The sequence below is a fragment of the Pantherophis guttatus genome, chromosome 14, assembly GCF_059756535.1.
Source record: "Pantherophis guttatus breed Tessera chromosome 14, ASM5975653v1, whole genome shotgun sequence".
Lineage (NCBI taxonomy): Eukaryota > Metazoa > Chordata > Lepidosauria > Squamata > Colubridae > Pantherophis > Pantherophis guttatus.
In genome coordinates this window covers 3281164-3297500 of record NC_142076.1, presented here as the reverse complement: position 1 = coordinate 3297500, position 16337 = coordinate 3281164, and the positions used below count along the sequence as shown (strand labels likewise).

At 49.4% G+C, this 16337-nt stretch overlaps 1 protein-coding gene across 2 annotated transcripts in view; it reads left to right on the top strand.

Annotated features, from left to right (window-relative positions):
* CASKIN1 (CASK interacting protein 1) overlaps positions 1–16337 on the top strand; it is a 135155-nt gene that overhangs the window by 112617 nt on the left and 6201 nt on the right. For both annotated transcript variants that reach the window (XM_060693024.2, XM_034420582.3), the window contains 7 exons: positions 2528–2632; positions 4336–4457; positions 5090–5177; positions 6367–6464; positions 7827–7937; positions 12533–12634; positions 16047–16185. In XM_060693024.2, coding sequence (XP_060549007.1) covers positions 2528–2632; positions 4336–4457; positions 5090–5177; positions 6367–6464; positions 7827–7937; positions 12533–12634; positions 16047–16185 — 765 coding nt within the window. The remainder of the gene's footprint in view (positions 1–2527; positions 2633–4335; positions 4458–5089; positions 5178–6366; positions 6465–7826; positions 7938–12532; positions 12635–16046; positions 16186–16337) is intronic.

The window sequence follows — 16337 nt, the reverse complement described above, 5'->3', positions numbered from 1 at the left end:
TCCCCGTTATTAGTCACTGTCCAATTAGGTGCTCATATATTGCTTGGGTAATGGACCCTCAATTCATGTGCTTTCCAGCTCTGCATTCCGATGGTTGACCTTGGGCTGGTTGGTGCATCTCATGCTTCGGCCTGGCCCAGCATGATTCCGATCCTCCCCTCCCCCAATTCCGCCCTACGTTCCAATCTGTCCTCCCTCCGTTCCCCCCCACCACTTGCTAATGTCAGGCTATCAGCTTGCATTGCGTAGCTAGCAAAATGGCAGCTTTGCTGGCTGGAGAATTCGGGGAGCTTCAGCTTCAGTCCACCCATCTTCGAGTGGCCAAGTTTGAGAAACACTGTTTTAATTAATACAGGTTGCACCAGGGTTCCCCCATTGTGGACTTTCTGTAAGAATAGACAGAAAACCCTCTTTTCCTCCTGAATCAGGGGTGAAATCCAGCAGGTTCTGACAGGTTCTGGAGAACCGGTAGTGGAAATTTTGAGCAGTTCAGAGAACCAGCAAATGCCACCTCTGGCTGGTCCCAGGGTGGGAATGGAGATTTTGCAATATCCTTCTCCCAGGAGTGGGGAGGGACTGGGGATTTTGCGGTATCCTTTCCCTGGAGTGGGGTGGGAATGGAGATTTTGCAGTATCCTTCCCTTGCCACACCCACCAAGCCACACCACGCCCACCAAGCCACACCCACAGAACTGGTAGTAAAAAAAAATGGATTTCACCACTGTCCTGAATGTCTACGGAGATTCTCCATCATCCAGGTCACGGTTGTCCCAAGGGTGCTTTTTCAAGACGCAACTGGACTTCCTAATTTTTCTTTGAAGACATTTCGCTTTTCATCCAAGAAGCTTCTTCAGCTCTGGATGGTGGGGAATGGAAGGATTTACACTCCTTGCAGACAGCTCTTTTCCTCTTCTTTACCAGCCAGCTCAGTCCCCAGAGGTTGGGCCTCTGATGTTTTAGAGCTCCCATCCTGCTGCATCCATTTACATTGGGACTGCAACACCCAAAATGCCAGCACATCTGGATGGTGCCACACCAGGAAGGCAGGCTGGAGCACGAGAGGAAGTGAATCAAACTCCCTTCTGGTGTAGCATTACTCAACTCTGGGTTTTTCCATCAGAACTGATTTGGAGCACAGCACTTGCAGTAGTGTGGCTACAGGCGCTCTTTTTTTGGGGGGGAGGAACTTGATGGGAGTCCCCATTGCCTTGCCAGGCTCCACAGTCGTGGGATGGGCTTCTCCCTTGGGTCTGCATCCTCTTCCAGGGGCGCTCAGTGCCCCCAGAAACACAATCAGGACAGCCACTGTATTCAGCTCACAAAACGCCATTGGCCCGAGATATCAGTTTTTCTTCCCCAAGAGCCTTTGACTGACTACAGGGGAGTCAAGAAAGGACTTTTTCACACTGTTGGTTTTCCTGCTTTAAAAAAAAATGAGTTGGTGATGTGGCTTTTTAATCAGTGTCTTGTCAGCCACGACAGCTGAGCTTCAGGTGTGCAGAGCAAGCCACAAGGAGCAGATTAGGGAAACTATCAGTTATCTAAAGTATGGATTAGGTCAGGGGTCTCCAACCTTGGCAACTTTAAGACTTGTGGACTTCAACTCCCAGAATTCCTCAGCCAGCTCTTTGTTTCCCTTTGTTTCCCTTTGCTGAAGTCAAGATATATTACGCTTACTGCATACCCACCATCTATTGAGAAAGTTACCTACATGGCTGGCTGAGGAATTCTGGGAGTTGGAGTCCACAAGTCTTAAGTGACTGTAGCCTTTGCAGACCCCTCCCCGTGGTCAAGATCCCTTAATTTACTGTTCTCAAACTATGGTCTGTGGACCGGGGGTGGGGGGTGGGCTGATGTCGTCATGGGGTCCACGAAGGCTTGAAGAAATGTTATGATTTAAATTTTGGAGGTCTGTGGCCATGGTCCGTGCCAAAAATGGTATTTAAATGGGGTCTATGGTGAAGAAAAGGTTGAGAACTACTGCCCTGGTCCCAACAGCCACAAGTATGATGTGGGCAGCCTGGATGCCAGTGGAGCAGCATTAGCCAAGCTGGACTTCACCCTTTGCAAATAGCATTAGCCCTTAGACTTATATACCACTTTGTAGTGCTTTACAGCCTTCTCTAAGCAGGTGACAGAGTCAGCCTCTTGCCCCCAACAATCTGGGTCTTCATTTTACTGACCTTGGAAGGACGGAAGGCTGAGTCAACCTTGAGCTGGTCAGGATCGAACTGCGGGCAGTGGGCAGAATTAGCCTGCAATACTGCATTCTAGCCACTGCACCACCACGGCTCTTATATTGACTCTCTTGGACTTTGTGAGGTCAAAAATAGTGGCAAAAGCCAAGACCCTCTCCGACAAGTTACTCCCTCCTGTCTGGGGCTTGGTTTGGGGTCCAGAGGATGCTGCCGAAACTTCCCAAAAAAACCCTCTTTGTCATGCAACATTGTCTTCTTCTCTCACTTCTTTCTCTCTCTTTTTCTCTCCCTCCCTTTTCTGGATCGTGGTGCTATCTTTGACCTCAAAGGCTCCCGGGGGTCGGATGCCAGCCCGTCCCACTTGTCCCCAGGCAGCTCTGCAACAACGCCAGCCCCCGCAGAAGAAATCTGGGTGCTCCGGAAACCCTTCGCAGGTAGGAGGAGAAGGGGGGGCGGGGGGGACAAGCTGGCTGCAGGGATTCAAGGGGCATCCCGAGAGACTGGCTGGGCGTGGGGTGGGAGTGTGTTCCCCTGAGGGGAGGCCGTGTGGGGAGTTTGGGCAGTGGCTGGCTGATGGGGAGAGGCAAACACATGATGCAAGGTGGGAGGTGAGTGTCATGGAGAATTGTTGTATCAGCCGTTCCCCAAGGAGGTTGAACTGGAGATGAGAGGAGCCTTTTGGGGAGTGGGGCAAGCACAACCCCTCCTTTAATAGCCTGGCTAGGTGGCTCAGTGGCTAAGACACTGAGCTTGTCGATCAGAAAGGTCGGCAGTTCGAATCCCTAGTATAAGTCTCCTGCGTGAGCAGGGGGTTTGACTAGATGGCCTCCAAGGTCCCTTCCAACTTGGTTACTGTTAATATCCCTCTCTCCAACCTGGAGCTCTATACAAAGTGAGGGATGGCAAGTCAAGACCCCAAAACGAAGAAGTCAGGAGGAGCTGCAGCTCGGAAAAATTTCTGCCTCTGAATGAAGTTTGTGAACTGGATAAAATGCTGCCAGGCGCCTCCTGATCTCCGACTAACTGTAGAGGAAGGTGCCTGGTTTTCCTCCTATAACCGTGATGGCAAACCTATGGCACGCGTTCCACAGGTGGCACGCGGAGCCATATCTGTGGGCATGCGAGCATTGCCATAGCTCAGCTCCAGCGCGCATGTTTGCGCTAGCCAGCTGATTTTTAGGCCTTGCAGTCTCACCGGAAATCAGGAAACAGGCCGTTTCCAGCTTCCAGAGGGCCTCCAGGGGGATGGGAAAGGCAGCTTTTGCCCTCCCCAGGCTCCAAGAAAGCCTCTGGAGCCTGAGGAGAGAGAAAAGCAGGCCTACCGGGCCCACAGGTAACCTTTTTGCCATCGCGTGCCAAAAGCAGGGGAGCACCCGTATATGGGGGGTCATGCGTGCATGCACGTGGGGCACTGGGGGGGCATTGAATTATGGGTGTGGGCACACGAGGGCGTGACCCCCCCCAGCGCTCCCATTTTTGGCACGCGACAGCAAAAAGGTTAGCCATCACTGTCCTATAACGTCCACTTCAAGAAAGGAGCTTTACGGAAACATTTTAAGATATCCTACAGGAAATAAGGATAGAGTTGAATTAGCAGTTGATGGGGGGATTTTTTCCCCTTTATTTAAGGCAGAGGTCTTCAAACATGGCAGCTTTAAGACTTGTGGACTTCAACTCCCAGCATTCTCCAGCCAGCTATCCAACTGTGGCAACTTTAAGACTTGTGGACTTCAATTCCCAGAATTCCTCAGCCAGCAAAGCTTGGAATTCCAAGCAAAGCTGGCTGAGGAATTCTGGGAGTTGAAGTCCACAAGTCTTAAAGCTGCCAAGTTTGAAGACCTCTGATTTAAGGCTTCAAGACTTTCCGATAGCGTTTGGTTTAATGGGGTTTTCTGAACAGGGATATATATATATTTTGGTCCATGTGCCTGTTTTGGGTGGACAACAATTTTACCTGTTATCTGGTGCTTGCCTGCATTTCAGCAGCATGATAGGGGTGGCCAGAAAACAGGCATGCGGGATCCCAGCCGGTCCTTGGTTGTGGGTGCCAGCAGTCCTGAGCAAAGCTGCCGGTCGTAGGATGGAGCTGCCCTTGCTTTGTCCTGCCAACTGCCTTCCCCTCCCCCCCCCCCGCTAGGAGGCGACCGCAGCAGCGTGGGCAGCACTGGAAGCATCACCAGTGGACGGAGCTCGGGCAGCGGCCAGAGCACTGGAAGCGGAGGCCATGGGGCCCTTCACCCCGGTTCAGAAGGCGTGAAGGTAAGCCCGAGTCCCTGCTCCCCAAAGGGCTGGATGTGCCACAGAACTAAATCTGGAGCTCTCCAGCCCAAGTCTCACCGGATGGCCTTTGTCTAGTTATATATTTTTAATCTTTTTAAGACTGTAAGCTGCCCAGGGCAAGATGGGCAGCCAATAAATTTTACAAACAAAAACAAACAAGGTAGCTAGGCATCCTCAGCGTTGCTTGGTCTTCTACTGCCCCCTCGTGGTTGCAGATTGGATTGCTCGCCCCTTCCGATGCCATGCGCTTGGCCAGTGACCCAGGGGGCTCCTTCCTTCCCTGGGGAAACTGGGCCAGGAGGAGGAGGGGCAGGCCGCTAGCTCCCAAATCTCCCTTTTGCGGCCTGCCTGCACCAGAATTCTCTTTTCAAGCTGGCTCGGCTGCAGCCACGAATGCCAAGCAGGCAGCGCCATTGTGCCACCCGTTTTGCTCTCCGTGCTGCAGCTTGCCACTTTTGCCAACTGAGTCACAGTTCTGGGAGAAAAACACCTGATTCTCCCTCGGCTGGCTCCAGGCTTCCCGAGTCCCTGTTTTTTTTATTCTGCCCCCCCCTCGCCTGCCGCTCTTTTCTGATTAACGCTTTCTTGCTGTTCCTCCCCCAATTTCTCAGCTGCTGGCAACTGTCCTTTCCCAGAAGGCGTCTGTGCAAGAATCTGCTGTGAGCGACGGGCCTGCCAAGGCGGTGGAGACACCCGCAGGTGCGTGGATGCTCCGGAGGACAGCTGGTCCTTCTCTCCCCACGGGAGCCTTTCTTATTTCCAGGACCAGCGGCTTCTCCTGGAGAACATGACCCTCTCCTTCTGCTGCTGCTGCCAGCCCTTCGCTTGCTTCGGTTAGTGGGGAGCACTGGGGGAGGGCACGATGGACAAGGGAAAACAAGACAGCTCTCCCCCCCCCGCCTCTGTTGAACATGCAAGCTGCCTTCTGTGCGAAGAGCGCGGTTGGTCGCAGGACGGTCTGTCTCCCCCCCATCCTGTTGGTGTTACTACCCCCCCCCCTTTGATTGGGTTCGGACTGTCATTTCCCCCCCCCCAAGAGTGAGGAGCTGCTCTGCTCCTCGCTTTTCCCCTCGATGGATCATTTCAAGAGCTCCCAGGTGGCAGGGGGGGTTTGAGGGGGGGGGGGTTGTCAGCAAAGGCTGCTTTCTGCAGTGTCCTCCGTCTTGAGATCTTGGATGGTGTGTCAAGACCCTCACTTGGGGAAGGGGCTTTCTTGATTTGGAGTGAGGGGCAGAAGGCAGCCACCGGGCTGCTCTGATCTGTGCTGTTCAGGGTTGTTCTCCCGAGATGCTGGCCGCGTTGTGGAATTGTGTTGTCTGTGCAACAGCTTTGGAGCTGCCCTTTTCTGGAGTCACAAAGCTGGAAATCTCTGGACCCGCTTACGGTCTTCCTCCCTCCCAAGGTTGAAGGGGTGGTTGCCAGCCTAATGCCGGAGGTCTTGGTAGCCCTTGGATCCAGCCGGAGACCTTGCGTCTTAGCTGGGCTGGAAGTGGGTTGGAATCCTTGTTGAGGGTTTGATAGCAGAACATGATTTGGGGGACATCAAGGTCACCTTGGCTGCCATCTTGATCTTCTACTACCTGTTTGGTGGGAGGAAGATGCTACCCGAGTGCAGCTGGGTCTCCCATCTCCCCTTTGCCTCTTCTCTGGCTTGAAAGGAAACAGAGCACCTGCGCAGGTCCAGGTGTGAGAGGCTGACAGGGACCCACACTCAGACAAGCCACCTGTGCTGTGGCACCTGCACACTAGTCCGTTTCTCCCAATGTCCTGTGGCCGGCCATCTTGCCCTGCCAGGGAATGTGCCCATGGGGTAGCCAGGGCCTTTTTGGCACGTGAAGCTCCTTCTAATGTTCTGATGCGCTGAGAATTCCTGCCTGCTCTGTGACAGGTTCTTCCAGGACCCCAGGATTGGGCAGCGCACCGTACCCCAGCCAGTCATATGGGGAGCAGCAGGTCAAGAAGGTGGAGCCGCAGTCCGAGGGGAAGGCAAGTTTGGGCATCCCTGAGCAGCTTCTGAAGCAGGTGGAGCAGGACAGAGCTGGACAAGAGTGCCCTGAGGGTCCCTGCAGCCCACGGCATTCCTTGGGTGGGGAGGTGGGGGGCAGCAAGCTGCAATCTTTTTGGTTGGACTTATAGGGGAGGATGGGAGTGTTTTGAGGGACAGATGAGGGTTGAAGGTATTTAAAAGCACCCATTTTGTCCTCCTTGTTCTCCACTTTTTTTTTTAACTTGATTTATATGCTGCCCTTCTCCGGAGACTCAGGGCGGCTTACAATGCGTTAAGCAATAGCCTTCATACTTTTGTATATTTATACAAAGTCAGCTTATTGCCCCCACAAACTGGGTCCTCATTTAACCTACCTTAGAAAGGATGGAAGGCTGAGTCAACCTTGAGCCTGGTGAGATTCGAACTTACAGTAATTGCAGACAGCTGGTGTTAATCACAATGCTATCAGTCTGCTAAGCTACCAGGTAACTTCCCGCCTCAAGTCTCCTTCATTTTGGAATTCCGAATAAAACCTGGGGAAAATGAGCTGGCAAAAAACGTGGCCTGGTAGAGTTCAGAGACAGGCTGGACATGGCTCAGATCAAGCCTTGGTTCTCTTCTGGAATTGAGCTGGCAGCTCTTTTATGTACAAACTGACTTTTCCAATCTATAGTAAAGGAAAGGAGAGGAGATGGGGGAGGGGAGAGCTTGGTTAAGGATGCCATCTCTGGGCTGCAAAAATTTGGAGGAGCACCCAAAAGCAAGGCAGGGTTGCCGCTTTGTAGCTGGCAGTGTCCAGGGGGGCAGCTCTTCCTTTACCTCGATCTTCCCCTCCCCCCAGAGGAACTTGGCTGTGCCCCACTTGCCTGCTTGTGGTGGGTAATCTGGGGAAGGATGCTGTCTTTGCTTGTCTCGGCTTCACCTGTTTTTCATGAGACAGTCGAGATGCTGCAGAAAAGGACAGAGCTGGCCAGAGCTGTAGGATACGATTCCATTTATGAGACCCATTTTTTTAAAATGGTTGCCTTTTCAGGTTTATTAAACCCCTTCCTCAGACTGAATGAGATAAATGGGGAAAGGAAGGAAGGAAGGAAGAGGAGGAAAATGCAGCTGGTCTTAGAAATAGGTGGCTTTCTTGCAAGGAGACAGATTCTGCAGGTAGGAAGAGGTCCCAAAATAGTGACGGGGATCTTAGTGACGAGGCTGGAAGGAAGACCACAAACATCATTAAGGATAGGGAAAAAAATAAGAACTGCTGTGATCAAAACCTCCCTCCGTCAGGCATTCAGGCAGGGGATTCTGGGTTTTCTAAAGAGACGTAATACCTGTAAATAATGACCTGGCCCCCTCTTCCCACCCAGAGCTCAGAGGCCGTCTACCAGTGGCTGTACAAGTTTCAGCTGCAACTCTACGCCTCCAACTTCATCAACGCTGGTTATGACATTCCCACGATCAGCCGGATGACCCCCGAGGTGAGGGCTCTTGCTGAGAAAATCGGGGTGGGGGTGGGGAGGTGGGAGGACGAAGGAGTTGGCCGCTCAGCGCTCAGTTCAGGAAGGGGCTGGCGGAGTGGAGGGAGAATCCTGATACGATTTCTAAAAGAACTGTTCTATTTTTAAACGTTAGAAGTGAGAATTTTAAAAAAGCAAAGCTAACGCGCCTCAGATAAATGTGTTGACCGTAACCAGCGACTACTTGGGTGGGAGCATCTCCACTCAAAATGATGAATAAGGAACAAAATTGCAGCCGACCAACCCAGTTCTTGGATGTACTTTGTTCTTTGGAGACCTTTTAAACTCATTTGTTCGGCAGGAAAAAAGAGGAACGGCCTCCTAATGCCCAGGTATCCCACAAAGGGTGGTTTTAAAAAAGGCAGGATGGTGGCCACAGGGGCAGAATCAAAATTCTGCCTGTTTTTAATGCTGGATACTTCCATCCTGGTTTTTGTCGACTCGCCTGGCACTCGCTCCTAGCTCCGATACCTGTCACTGGAACTGTAGGAAGGAAGAAAAGGTTTCCCCATTTTAAGAGTGCAGGTATTATGATGATTGTTGGGGCGCAATGAATCAGGGGTTAGGAAGCTGAAAAGTTCATCAGTTGAAAGCTCACAGCCCAGGTTCGAGACCCAAACACCATGCAATGGGGTAGACTCCAGTTCTTGCCCCAGCTCCTGCCCACCTAGCAGTTTGAAAGCATGAAAATGGGAGTAGATAAATAGGTACCTCTTCGGTGGAAGGGCAACTGTGTTCCATGTTTTGCCATATGCTCTGTGCTGCGATATGTTGTCATGCTGGCCACATGACCGCAGAAATGTCGTCTGACAATGCTGGCTCCCTCAGCTAAGAAACGGAGATGAGCCCCCTGCCCCCCCCCCGAGTTAGACACGACTGGACAGGAGAAACCTCTACCATTACTAATTACCATGTTTCTTCGAAAACAAGACCCGGTCTTATTTTCTTTTAGGCCCCAATGCACCAGGTCTTATTTTGGGGGGAAGTCTTACACGCTTACCTTAGAACCATCGCAGCCAGAACTCCCATGCCCGACACCTGTCACGCTGCTGCCTGACTTCTTCTGCAGCCACTTGCAGCCAGATGCCATGTGGCGCATCGCGCCAGTGCTTCTGCTTGTGGCAGGAGAGCACATGGTGTGTTGTGCCATTGTATGCATGAGCAGTAGCACCGGTGCAATGTGCCATGTTGCCTCCAGCCGCGAGCGGCGGCACTGGCTCAATGCACCATGCGGCATCTGGCAGCAAGTGGCTGTAGAAGTCAGACAGCAGCACAACAGGTGTCAGGATATGGGAGGCCTGGCTGTGGTGGTGCTAAGGTAAGCGGGTGTGTGGGGCAGCTCCCGTCCGCCCTAGCTTGATTTTTATGCATGCGCTTTGCCCCACCTAGTACAACCAGATGGTGGGATGGGGTGGGCAGGGTCTTAACTAGGGCTTAATTTTGAGGTAGGGCTTATATTAGGCGCACATGTAAAATCAAGCTAGGGCTTATTTTCGGGATAGGTCGTATTTTCGGGAAAACACGGTATGATTGTAAGAGGCTTAATTTCCTTTCTTAGGCACCTTCTGTTCCTCTCCAAAGTGAGCTTATGAAGTCTGTTTTTAAAAAACTTAAATAGAACATGAGTCATTCTTGGAGGGAAAAAAAATCTTCCTTGAGTTCCGATTCATTCCTGGCGATTTGCAAAATCCACCCGAGCAGATTTTTTGGCAAGTAGCGTTATGCCCTCTGCCAACACTTTTTGTGATGTGTTTTGGTTTCCCAGCCTAGCCGGTAGTTCTAGAACTGACTAGTTGTCCTCCATCTGGATTTAACTCTTCTTAACTTTCACAAGATCAACCATGGTCAGCTAGGAGATGTCACCTGAAGTGGTGCTCCTGCAAATAATTTGGTTGTAACATGCCTGGGTGGGTGGGAGAGTGGGTGGGGGGCCCAGACCCTGAAAAGAAGTGACAGGGGACACTGCATAGCTACCCTTCTCTGAGCTTGTTTGGTATCAGAATCTAAGGAGAATCAGGTCAGCTTAAAATTGGGATGGAAGACCACATGATGTCCCATGCTAGAAGCTAAACCATTGTAAATATGTTTTAAGAATAATAGACTGAAAGAGTCATGAAGCCCCAACATTTTGAAAGATGTAAATAAGAAATGTTGCTAAAGCAAAAACAGAAAGGCAAAAATCTGGCCTAATGTATTCAGTCACTCATTGGTCAAGAATAAAGAGGGACAGAAGACTGAAAAAGTAAATGGGGATTTTATTTTATTTATTTTATTTTATTTTATTTTATTTTATTTTATTTTATTTTATTATTTTATTTTATTTTATTTTATTTTATTTTATTTTATTTTATTTTATTATTTATTTATTTATTTATTTATTTATTTTAATTGGATTTCTATACCGCCCTACTCCCGAAGGACTCAGGGCGGTGAACAGCCACAGAATAAAACACATAGATACAAAATTTAAAATAGAATAAAAACAAATTAAATAATTTGGCTGAGACAAATTTAAAATACCCAATAATTTAAAAAAAAATTAAAATTTACATTTAAAAGGGGAGAAGGTTTAGGCCAGGCCAGCTTGATGAAATAAGAAAGTCTTGAGCACGCAACAGAAGGTGCGCAGATCCGGGATCCTCCGTATCTCTGGGGGAAGCTCGTTCCAGATCATAGGTGCCCCCACAGAGAAGGCTCTCCCCCTAGGGGCCGCCAGTCGACATTGTTTGGCCGACGGCACCCTGAGGAGGCCCTCTCTGTGAGAGCGTATTGACCAGTGGGAGGTTATCCGTAGCAGCAGACGGTCTCGTAGGTACCCTGGCCCTAAGCCATGGAGCGCTTTAAAGGTGATAACCAAAACCTTGAAGCGCACCCGGAAGACCACCGGGAGCCAGTGCAGCTCGCGCAGGAGAGGTGTTACATGGGAACTCCACGTCGCTCCCATAACCACCCGCGTGGCCGCACTCTGCGCCAGTTGGAGCCCACCTCACCCAAGGGACTCTGGGCGGTAGGGAGGCAGGGACAAATTTGGACAAGGGTGTGAAGAATAAAGACCTTATCCTCTGGAGACCACGGCCAGACGTTGGAAATGTGGCCTTTCCAGCAGGGGTGGGTTCTACTTACATTTACTACTGGTTTGCATCGTGCCCGTGCATGCGCAGATCACTTCTGATGACATCTGGGTCACCGATTTTACTACTGGTTCTTGCTCCCGGTCCGAACCGGGGCCAACCTACCACTGCTTTCCAGGCTAATGAAAGGCTGTGAAAGTCGTTGGCTAGGCTGGGAAGTGAACAAGCATCCTGAAAAGGCCATGAAACAACGTGACATCCCAAGAGCCAGCTTGACTTTGCCTTACTCCATGTATATGGTGATGGTGCAGCTTTATTTTCTATGTGGTTGGGCCTCCACAGCCATTCCCAGACCAAGCTTAGTCCAAAAATGCTAGAGCAGGGGTCCCCAATCCCCAGGCTGTGGCCCATTTCAGAACCGGGCCATACAAGCAGAGGGTGAGCGTGCATAGGCCTGTAGCTCTACTTGCACAAGTGGCGGGTGGCTCGCTCATGTGCGAATTTCTATTTGCATGAGCAGAGCAGGCACTTGTACAAATGGAGTTGTGCACATTTGTACACCCACCCACCGCTCACAGAGAACCATCCCCTCCCCCCTGCTGGTTTGCCAAGCTAGAAAGGCCCCTGCGCTACACAATTCCTGAAAGCCTGGCACTCAGACAAATCAGCCATCAACAGACACATAGAGATAAACAACATCTACACACCAGTCAAATGAGACCATCAAAAAGCCAAAAAGGAAACAAAAAACCCAAAACACCTCCTTGCCAACAATCAACAGCCAGATGAGCAGAGATTAACATCAGGATTAACACTAGACCAGGGGTCAGCAATCCACGGCTCTGGAGCCGCATGTAGCTCTTTCATCCCTGTGCTGCGACTCCGTCACCAGTCGGCGCCACAATTAATAGGGCTTTCGGTTAGGACAGGTAGAGGAAAAAGGATGCCGCGCTAGGAGGAGACTCTATGGTGGGGGAACCGGACTTCCGGTCAGCAGAGGAAAAAGGACGCCACACTAGTAGGAGACTCTATGGTGGGGTAACTGGACTTCCGGTTGGCTCCAGAATTGAACAGGGGGCTTTTGGTTAGGACCTTTGTGGCTCTTTGAGTGTTCAAGGTTGCTGACCCCTGCACTAGACCAACAATAAAAAAAGCAATATCCCAATCAAGGAATTACCAACTCAGATAATCAGTAAACAACACCCTAATCAAGGAACCAACAACAACACTCTGACCGACAATGACAGGGCAAGCCACTAGTATATATAAAAAAAGATGAGAAGCAAACCCTCCTGTCTTGCAGCACTGATGAGCTTACCTAGTTGGGTCATGAAACGTCTGCAAGAAAACAACCAAGGTCAGGGAGCACCAAGGACCCCACAATTCAATCCTGATCTACAAGTATTCTATTGATTCCAAATGCTTTTGAGGTTTTTAATGTGTGCCTGTTGCTTTCTGGGACTCGAATAATTCTTTTTGATTTAGGACCTGACGGCCATTGGGGTTACCAAGCCGGGACACCGAAAGAAGATCGCCTCTGAGATCAACAACCTGAACATTCCCGAGTGGCTTCCAGAATACAAGCCGGTGAGCGGCCTCATATCTTGCTGCATTTGAGGTGGGGGAGGTGTAGGCCGGGTGTATCGCCCTGAGGTGGGAATCCCTAACTGTCAGGGTTCCAAGTAATAGAGCCATAGCAAACAAAACTCCGAGGCAGGTAGATTCCTCAAGGAATAGTTTTATTGGATATATCATATTGGCACAGTGCTGGTGAAAACCGACTCTGATGTTTCCCATAGTTTTCACCTAATTGAAAGTTTTTCCTCTTCCTCAAGCGATCAGTCACAGGGTCCAATCAGGGTGCCGCCTGGTAACATCACGCCTCCTCTCTCTCTCTCTGACCAAGTGTGAGAATGTCCTTGGTTCCCAGGAGAAAGTATTTTGTTTTGGCTACAAAACCCCAGCTATCTCTATTCCCCCCTCGGTATCCCTCGGCTCCAGTGTGGCAACACTGAAGTTTCAAAATGGCTTCGGTCAGGTCAGTTTCAGGGTTGGCACTGACCTAAAATGTCCAGAATTCCCAGACTATGTCAGCAGCAGCTGTTGGTTTGCTGGTGTCTTGCACAATTTTGCATCTGCTCCTGGCATGGTCTCTGAAGCACGGCAGAGATTTTGCTTTTCTGCAGACCATCTGAATTCACACCGTGGTTCAACTCGGGGAGAGGCGACATTATGATTCAGACTTTCCTTCACTGCTAGAATTCTTCCATCAGGATCATGCAGAAATCTCTTCCATTTAACAAATAGAGTTAGTCCTCGACTTACAACAGTTCATTTAGTGACTGTTCAAAAGTTATAACGGTGCTGTGAAAAATGACTTATAAGTTTTTGGCACTTAGAACATTGCAGCATCCCCACAGTCACATGATCAAAATTCAGATGCTTGGCAACTGGCTCTTATTTATGACGGTTGCAGTGTCCCGGGGTCCGTGATCCCCTTTTGTGACCTTCTGACAAGCAAAGTCAATAGGGGAGTCAGAGCAGTGGTGAAATCTAAAATTTGTTACTACTGGTTCTGTGGGTGTGGCTTGGTGGTGGGGGTAATATGACTGGGTGGGTGTGGCCAATTTTTTTTTTAACTTTTAAAACCATTTTTTCTACAACCTCTTCGGGAAAGGCTTTTTTTTTTTTTTACATGGCTCTGACGATCCAAGCTGAGTTGCCTCAGCCTTTTTAAAAAAGCCTCTGCCGATCAGGCAACTCAGCTTGGATCGTCAGAGGGATTTAAAAGAAAAAAAGCCTCTGCCAATCAGGCAACTCAGCTGGGATCCTCAGAGGCTTTTAAAAGCATTTTTTAAAACCTCTGAAGAGGTTGTAGAAAAAATGCTTTTAAAAGCCTTTGAGAATCCCAGCTGAGCCGCGCGATCATCAGAGGCCTTTTTTTAACTTTTAAAAGCATTTTTTTGGCCAAAGAGGTTGTAGAAAAAATGCTTTTAAAAGTAAAAGAAAAGCCTCTGATGATTGTGTGGCTCAGCTGGGTATGGGGGGGGGGCGCTACCGGTTCTCCAAACCACCCGCCTCCATCGCTACCGGCATGGGCGATCCGGTCCGAATCGGGAGCATTTCACCCCTGAGTCAGAGTCACTTAAAAACCGTATTGCAAAGAAGTGCAGTGATTCACTTTAAGAATTGTAGCAAGAAGGGTCATAAAATGGGAGAAAACTTACTGAACCAATGTCTCACTGAACAACAGAAATTTTGGGCTCAGTTATGGTCATAAGTCGAGGACCACCTGTACAAATGACAAGCAGCCTCCTTCAGCAGAGAGCCTCGTTTTAAGACCCTGATTCCCTCCGTAGGGGAGAAAAGCTTGAATGGCTTTCAGGTAGACCTTGCCTTACCACCGAAATGGAGCCAGCCCGACACTTGCAAGCCATGACAGTTGGTAAACTTGGTCACCCATGTGACTGGCCTGATTTTGCAACCCCCCTTTTTTTGGTGGCAGTCGTTAAGCGACTGCCGTTAAGCGAACCAATGGTTGACTATGGGCTGGTTTTGCTGCAAACTGGAATGCTGTTTTTTAAGCAAAACCGTTCTAAAATGTGGTCATATGACCACAGGATGCTGCAAATGGCCGAAAATGCAGGCTGGTTGCCAAGTGTCCCAAAATGAGGTCATGTGACCCAGGGAGGAGCGGAGTGACCATTGGAACTTTGGATTCGAATCATAACAATTCCCAGAGGTGCGTCATAACTTCAAATGGTCATTAAGTGACCAGCCGTAAGTCAAGGACAGCTGTATACTTGACTTTCCTTTTCTTTTAAAGTGGCATAGAACTGTCTTCCTTTAAATACAGGTAGTCCTTGACTTACAAAGTTCATTTAGTGACGGAAGTAACAACGGCACTGAAAAAAGTGACTTATGACCATTTTTCACACTTATGACCTCTGCAGCATCCTCAAGGTCATGTGATTTACACTTGGATGCTTGCCAACTGGTTCATATTTACGACGGCTGCAGTGTCCCTGAGCCAGAAAGGTCGTAAAATGGGAAACAAAACCAATTTCTCGCTTAGCAACGTAACTTTGTGGCTCAGTTATGGTCATAAATTGAGGACTACCCTGGATGAGGAGAAACCCAAACTTTCTTCCCTCCTTCCTGGAACAGAACCTGGCAGCAAAAGAAGCTGGATCTCCTCCTAGCTGGCAGGAAGCGATAAATAGGCTCCAAGAGTCCAGCAGCAGCTCTTAATTAGCAGACATAATTTGAAAACTCTCCAAGGAGCTCTGCTAATCAACAATGGGTAGAGTAGCATTTCAAGGCTGTTTTTAATTATGGGGAAGAGGTCAGAAATTCCCCCGCGACTTTTCAAATTACAACTACGTGTTTAATGTGGGAAAAAAAGATGAACTAGGCAGAAAACACGGAAGGCACTGATTGGACACCGATTGGTTAGGATGGGAGGTGGACCCCACTGGGGGTTCTGGGGCTGCAGCCTCTTGCTCTGTGAAATGGCTCGTTACACTCTTCCGCAACTTTGGTGGCTTGAAGAGGTGTGGACTTCAACTCCCAGAATTCCCCAGCCAGCATCGGAATTCTGGGAGTTGAAGTCCATACCACATCAAGTTGCCAAGGTTGAGAAACCCTGGCTTATTACCATGTTTCACCTAAAATAAGACTGTCTTATATTTTTTTGAACCCCAAAATAGGTGCTTGGCCTTATTTTCAGGGAGGTCTTATATTATTTTGGGGCGTGTGGAGCAAGACGGGGCTCCTCTTGCCGTCTTACCTGATTTCCAGCTCTGTCTCCCTAACCAGAGGGAATGGCAGGGACCGGCTGCGCATGCGGTTAAATATTTTCGGGAAGGGCTTATTATCCAGGGAGGTCTTATTTTCGGGGAAACACGGTGTGTGTGTATATATATATATATATATATATATATATATATATATATATATATATATATATATATATATATATATCCTCTGTCCCTCCCAGGCAAATCTGGCTCTCTGGCTCTCCATGATTGGTCTGGCACAGTATTACAAAGTCTTGGTAGAAAATGGCTACGAGAACATCGATTTTATTACCGATATCACTTGGGAGGATCTGCAGGAGATCGGCATCATCAAACTGGGTGAGGGAAGCGTGGAGGCATCTCCATTCTCAACTGGAAACTTAAAACTTTGTGTACCTCTATGCGTGAATGGCGTGTTTTGGTTCCGAGTTAAGATGGAAGGCAGTGTAGGGCGTTTCAGTCTGCCTCAGTTTCTCCAATCTCGTGCCTTC